Below are 7,610 nucleotides of genomic sequence, written 5' to 3' on the forward strand. Positions count from 1 at the left end.
CTCAAATTATTGGCTTCAAAACCTGATTTTCTAGCATTCATTCTCAAGCAACAGTTTATGCTATTAACCCCTGAACTCTTTGAATGGTCCTGTCTTGATATGAAGTTTTAGGGCTTCAATTTAATAAGGTTGAAGTTTTAAAATATTCAGATGGTTGGAAAGGAGTTCCTGTAGGAGAAGCCAATATTCATTAAATTTTTTAGAGTGCTTAAATGTCTGCATATCAATTATCTACTGCTGGGTTTACTTGACCGGAAGTAGATGAAAATGATTTTTTTTTAATAATTTTATATTTGTTTTTTTTTTTCTAATATATTTAATAAACATTTTTATTAATTTTAACTATAAATAAATGTTGATTAGTTTCTCATCAATCAAGCATATTAAAGTAAGGAAATATCTTTGCATGCATTTTCAAATCAACTAAACAGCAAATAAATTTTAATTATTTATTGAGGCTTACTGTTTTCCTTAGAAGTTTGCTGTTACTCATTAGCACAACCCAATCTTCGCAGCAATTTCAAAGGTAACATTAATGGAAAAATACCTTTCAGTTCTAGACCACAAAGGAAAAATTATTATGTGTCATGTTCACGTCCAAAGATCAATTCAGTCGTGTCGTGTCATCCAATGCATAATACCAATTCGGACGCATTATGTCATCCAATGAACAGTGCTAATTTGGATGCGCCAAGTCATCCAATACAATGTCAATTCGGATGTCATCCAATACACAATACATTTGTTGGAAGGGCTGCAAATGAACCGAGCGGAGCCGAGTATGTGAGTGTTCATTTAATATCAGCTTGTTCAAGTTTGGTTCATGTTTGTTCGAGCTTTATTATTTGTGTTCATGCCTGGTTCATTTAAATTAATGAGTGTTCGTGCTCAGTTTATGTTCAGTTCATGTTCGTTCGTTTAGTGCTTATCGAGCTTGTTCACGAACATATTTAACGATTTTTTTTTACTATCAAACAAATACGTTCATGAACATATCTATAAACAAACACATTTATAATAAAAGCAATTGTCTATATAACAAAGACAATTATTATTTATATTTATTAAATTTATAATCAAATATTAATTATTTTTATCTAGCTTATTCATGAGTTCAAATTCGAACATGAATCAAGCTTTTATTGAGCTTAATGTCGAGCTTGTTCATGAACTTCAAATGATGTTGTTCGCGAACATAAATGAGTCGAACGCATAGTGTTTAAGTTTGTTTATTTAAGAATCGGGTATTTAAAATATTGTTCAAGCTTGTTTGTTTAGCTAATTAAACGATCACAAACGAGCTTTAATCGAACCAAATAACAAGTAGCTCCTCGAACGTTTGGTTCGCTTGCAGCCCTATTTGTTGGCATGAGTCCAAATTGGTCTATGGATACGTTCGAGCTCCGCACAAAATAATCTATCCACAAATTTAAAAAGCTTGAATTCCTTGAGAAATTTTTTATATATGTCAGACCTCTCTCCACATCTCTCCAGCAACTCCCCAGTAAGGAAACTTGACATTTTTATTAGAATATCATAGCTAAAAAAATACCATGATAGAATTTAAAACTATTAAATATGCTTTGAGATGAATGTAATATAAAAATAATATCCAATAATGCTCATCTGATAAAAAAAAAATTGATCAAAATTAAGAGGGGATATGGCATACCAAAATCTACTACGATAAAGCATTAAGTGAAGTATTTCCAATATCTTTTTTCCTTTTCAATATTCATCAATTATAGAATTCGCCAGCAACATCATTAAGCATGCAGGGCTTTTCTAATACAATGGTCCACAAAGTAATATACTAATATTAATATATTATCCTTTTCTTATTACGTTGAAACAATGAAAGGTCAGATCATACTCAAGAATAAGATTAGCACCAGAAAGGAATTAGAGGCCTTTCCTCTCGAGCAGCGGCACAAATAATCCTCTGCTCGCTGCCACAAACACCACCACCTATGCTACACAATGTGCAAAGTTTAGCTGCAGGAAAGCTAAGGCGACGGCTTTTTTACTGCTTCTTAAAGCGATTTTCTAGTACAAAAATTTTAACTTTTGTACTAAAAAGCTGTTAGTTAGAAAGCCGTTACAAACGAAGTCTAACATCTCGAGAAGAGAAATTTCATTAATAATGCAGAAGCTAACCTTGTTTTGGACGGGGAAGCAGTGAGAAATAATCAGCTGTTATTGCTTTTAGATTCAGAATTGCAACTGGAATGGATTGATGCAGAAAACTTCTTAAACTGCAACTCTTGTTGTTGTTTGAGATATCTCTGTGCGGTATCTGTGACTATTTTCACAAAGAAGTTCATCAGCATTAGCCATATCACAGCGTTCCAGACAGTGGTGAATGATAGGTTCCACGGTTTTGCCTGAAAGCAACAAGGGATAGGTAACGTCAAGACGTTATTGCGGTGAGATATTCGGATTAAAACTTTAAGAAACTGTGATAGGAGTACATGAATGATTTAGGCTTCATTTAAGACGACTTTCTTACTACTTTGCACTAAAAATCTGCTTTAAGAAGCAGTAAGAAAGCTGCACAAACGAAACGTTAGTTTCAACTTGTAAAAGCTGTTTAAGAATAGCCGATTAGGATGGCGATATTGTATGGATTCGGAGTGTTGGGTAATAAAAAAATCTTTGAATTTTAAGTTGAGCATAACAAAAATGAGTAGAGTAAGAAGGATGTGTGACAGCTAAGAAAGTAAGAATGATAGATTTAGAAAGTGATTATATTAGACAAACAGTTGAAGTGCATCTATTGAAGATAACTAATTGAAAGTTGATTCAAGTGATTTAACATTGTAATGAAGGCAAAAAATGCATCTATCATAAAAGGAAAATTAGTGTCAAAGGATTGGAAAAGTTGCATAAGACAAAAGGTTGAAGAGACATATATTGAAGATAAATTAACCGAAAATAGATTCACGTTTCCACATAAGCAAGTCATGATCGGCTGAAATAATGAGTAAATAACTTGTAAAAACCTAAATATGAGCACAGGTAATACAGATGCATTGCAGCATTGACCTTGAGGAACTCATACCTTTCCTTGCGGAAGATCTGCAGAAGGAACTGGAGCTGACAAATATTTCTTTTGAATCATGTTCAATTTCGTGACAATGGCGGGAAGAATAGAAGATAAAACAGGAACTGGACTGAACAACCAAATGAACTCATTCTCCACCCATTCTAACAGTTGATTATTACAAAGGGAGATGATGAAGAAGGTCTGCACCAAGGTAAGAAAAACAGAGGCAAATTAAGCACAGTTTGCAATCAAAAGTTAAATTCTAAGTTTTAAAATTCTTAGTCACATTCCCTAGCTCTCTCTCTCTCTCTCTCTCTCTCTCTCTATATATATATATATATATATATATATATATATATATCGGAAGATTCTTAGATGATTCAATCATGGCCTTGCATAACTCCCCGCCAAATCTGATCTAACCTAACCCAAATAGAATCAAACCAAAATTTTCAATATTCACGATTTGAAAAAAAAAAAAAAACCTATGTAAACCAACTGAATTAGCCAAATGAAATGATTTAGGATCAACTTATTCTTTATATACAGCACTTAGTAACCTGATATAGCTGACCAACAAATCATGTGTTCAAGTACAAGGGTTTCTACTGAGGTTCTTCTTATCAAACAAGAGAGCCGATTTATGGCTAACAATAGTTTCTGGTATGGCTCTATATGCACATATAAGAAAGGGTTGGATGGAAGGGGTGAATAGGCAAATGTCTCAAGAAACATCACATACGTCAAATCTAAAAATCTATCGAAAAATAATAGTTATAGGAAAGCAAATAATTTACCTGTATGTGGGTCTTGAAAATTGCCTTCCCAAACAAAGTCGCAAGAAAAAACTTCCAGAAGGTAACTCCAAATTGCCCACACATTATTCCAGCAAGATCAAATAAAGGGTTTGGCACCTAAAAGCGCAGAGAAAGTTGCAAGAAAAAAAAATACTATAAGCAAGATAAGCCTTCATTAATTTGAACAAAGAAGTGAGAGATGCAACGATTTTCACAACTAGTAGTAATATTTTAATACATTTTCAAAATGTTGTCAGGATTGCAAGCCTATATGCCTCCATTCTCCTCCTTGATTAGATAGTTTAATTCTAAGCCCCAGTAATAGAAAATACCAATACTCAAATTGCTCTTCCATCATATGGAAGGTGATAGGACAGCGCATCAAAGTGATGACCAGCTCTTTTGTTGTACCATTAAGGATCAAACAACTAAGCCCCGTTGTTTTAAATCGAATAAATGACCAAAATGGTGCCTAAATTTTTTAGTTGCATCCATTTTTGTCTGATATGTTTTTATATATTAAATTAGTCCCCCAACTTACCAAACTTAAAACCATTTTGGTTCTATTGCTTGTAATTTTTTGATGAAAATTGATAGATGAAAGCTTTCCATGAGAGCATTTTAAAATTTTTAGGAGTCAATCATATCAGTTTGAGTTGCCATTAAACAGTAAGACTAACCCTAAAATATTTAAAATTCTCTAGAGAAAGATTCCTTCCGTCAATTTTTGGTCAAAAGAATGACCAAGTTGATTTTAGGACAAATTCATTCATAGTTAGTGAGTTCGGAAATAAAATGAACATAACTAAGAAACTAAGAATCATTTTAATCATTTATCTATTTTAAATATAATGTTGACTTTTGAGATAACTCCACGGAGTTTTGCAGGAAATTACAACAACAGCAACAACAACATCAAGCCTTTATCCCACTACGTGGGGTCGGCTATATGAATCCTTTTTCTCCATTGTGTCCTATTAAAAGTCAAATTCTCGTTTAAATCTAATAAAGAAAGGTCATTCCTAATATTTTCTAACCAAGTCTTTTTAGGTCTACCCCTACCTTTCTTAACATAAGTCAAATCTAATACCTCTACTCTCCTAACCGGTCATCGCAAGGCCGCCGTTTTATGTGACCAAACCATCTAAGGCGACTTTCTCTAATCTTATCTTCTACTGGAGCTACTCCAACCTTTTCAAAATTACAAATAACTAAAAAGAAGTCACGATAGATCAAACCTCTATTAGTTGCTAAACTCTTTGGTCTAGTGAACGATCTACACAACTATGTCACCTAAAACCTTAATATATTAGTTGGAAAATTGTCAGGAATTTCTAATACATTTTTTATTTTAAGAGTGTAACACTAATAATAAGACATAGGAGGGCATTTGATATAAAATATAATACATTATAACTACAAGATAATTATTCTCTGGTACAAACACTCAAAACTCTTTTTTTTTTTTTTTTTTTTTGTGCTAGGATAAAACTTCATTGTTTGGTATCTCTGATCAAATGTCCTTATATTTTTTTCATTTGTTTTGCACTCCTATAATGTAAAAGATGCAACAGCGATTCCATATAAGATTTTTTTTCTAGTTGCAAGGTAGAAAATCTGTTGCTTTAAAACATAATTTTTTTCCTGCATGTCTATCTTTCCTCTGAGCAGCTATATTAAATTGTTGTTTCGCTTAAGCCCATAAATTTAAATTCTCAACTCTTTTAACATTAAAATCTCAATTTTCTCTGCTTTCCAAGAGAGAACCATTCCAACAAGTTGGTTATCTAATCCTCTATAGGATATACTTCACACATTCTCTCGTGATCAAATATTATTATCCACCAAACTTATTTTATCTTATTTATGTCTTCATTGCATGGTCCACAACACTTAAACATCTTAGTATACTGCTAGATAACTTACACTGTAATCACCATGAAATTCCCTTTCCAAAAGCCACCCTTAATGAACCATTTCAAATAAACCATCCTACTTTAATCCTAAGTTACGATATTTAAACTTACAGCCTACCCTAATTGAACCAAGCATTTTACAACATGAACAGCGTACACTATGTATGACCATTTGAATCTACGAAGTTTTTATATCAAGTGAGCCGCTCAAAATTAGAAATATGAAAAACCAACAATACTATGATCGAGAGCACCAACAGTAGAAAATTTCCATAAAAAATCAATGGTTGGAAGTTGCAAAAAATTACTAGCAAAATATTTGTCCAAAATATTTTAAGTAGAAAAACATGTTTCCAATGAAAGATGCTTCGGGATTTTCTTCAAACATATTTCCAACAGAATGCTATTGTGGAAACTATTTATCAATTTTCAACTGCAGCTTTCTTTTGATAAAATTTTGTAGGTAGAGCAAAAAAATAATATCTTAAATAAAAGAACATTAAATTTTCTAACTAAACCCACATCATTTTAACACCTTAATAATTGCATCTGTTGTGCTTATATCACACTTTAGCTCTCCATCCTAGCCCTAATTCTCCTCCAATCACTCTGAATCACTATCTCACTATTACCACATCTCAGACTCACACTTCCACATGGCCACCATCACCATATATCATTTGCTTGCCGCCACCGCTGCATCTCCCTCCTCACAATCATCACATCTCTTACTCTCACCACCTTCAATGTTTCTCTCCCATCCCGCCGCCCTCGCAATCTTATCCCTCATTACTAATGCTCTCTCTCTCTCTCTCTCTCTCTCTCTCTCTCTCTCTCTCTCTCTCTCTATGATCATATTGGAAAACATTATAAACTTACTTTATAATTTGTAGGAAACTCTCTGGAGATTCTGTAACTTCATTGGCTTCCTCTACTTGAAGGTTGAAGATTTTGTTTGCATGTTGTAAAATATGAAGTTGTATTTTGTTCATTAAGAAGCATTTCAACGGGTTCATTGTAAAGATGAGATGTAAAGCTAAGAGAAGGAAGGGTCAAAGTGTCCATATATAGCTTATATGATTGTTTGATTGAAATCATTCATTTTGATCTTAACAAATTTTGGAAAACTGTGTTAATTTTTTAATGTTTTAACATCATTAAATCATTTGTTAAGAATTATGGTTTTGTTTGTGATGTCTTTCTTACTGCTTCTTAAGGTAGCTTTAATTCTAGTACAAAAATTAAAAATTTTATACCAGAAAGCTATTTTAAGAAGCAATAAGAAAATCGTCCCAAATGAAGCATAAGTTGCAAGATGTTATGAAACGAAGTTAGAGAATGACCAATATGATGAATTAGTTATGGCTAAAGTGCTTGGAAATAAATTGAGTTTTTTGTTTGAAGAAGAAAGAAGTAATGCAAGGAGATTAAAAGATTGTTTGACCTTTTTTCTCTGGTCATCCTAAGAGTTGAGGAAGTCTAATGTATATATATATATATGTATTACATTCTCTACTCTAAGCTCCACCAATGGAAATCGATCTCAAAAGAAGTGTGTTATGGGATGCCTACGTACAAATGGTTCTCTTAGAACTTTATTGATAGTCATTGGATTGTGGAGTGGAATCCATCAATATTTGTGATTTTGATCAAGTATTTTCTAATACTTGATGGAGTTGTATCCAACCATTAGGTGTTATTATTGCTGCAATATAAGAACAAATTTCATTTAATTAATTCTTCTTGGTTCATATAATTATAATCCCAACTTCATAATTCTATGGTGCCGAAATAGATGGCAATAACAAATTTGTGTTGATGCATATCACACATAATCCTATTTTTAATATG

At 32.6% G+C, this 7,610-nt stretch overlaps 1 protein-coding gene across 4 annotated transcripts in view; it reads right to left on the bottom strand.

The window, feature by feature from the left end:
• Positions 1 to 1,693: 1,693 nt before the first annotated feature.
• The window catches only part of LOC110100452 (vacuole membrane protein KMS1), a gene marked incomplete at its 5' end in the record, with an annotated part of 14,616 nt that continues 8,699 nt past the window's right edge, over positions 1,694 to 7,610 (bottom strand). The window contains 4 exon segments of one of the 4 annotated variants that reach the window (XM_020827964.2): positions 1,694 to 1,968; positions 2,158 to 2,384; positions 3,062 to 3,247; positions 3,844 to 3,960. In XM_020827964.2, the coding sequence (XP_020683623.1) occupies positions 2,190 to 2,384; positions 3,062 to 3,247; positions 3,844 to 3,960 (498 nt within the window). 4 annotated transcript variants of the gene reach the window in all.

This window comes from Dendrobium catenatum, unplaced genomic scaffold (assembly GCF_001605985.2).
Source record: "Dendrobium catenatum unplaced genomic scaffold, ASM160598v2 fragScaff_scaffold_1173, whole genome shotgun sequence".
NCBI lineage: Eukaryota > Viridiplantae > Streptophyta > Magnoliopsida > Asparagales > Orchidaceae > Dendrobium > Dendrobium catenatum.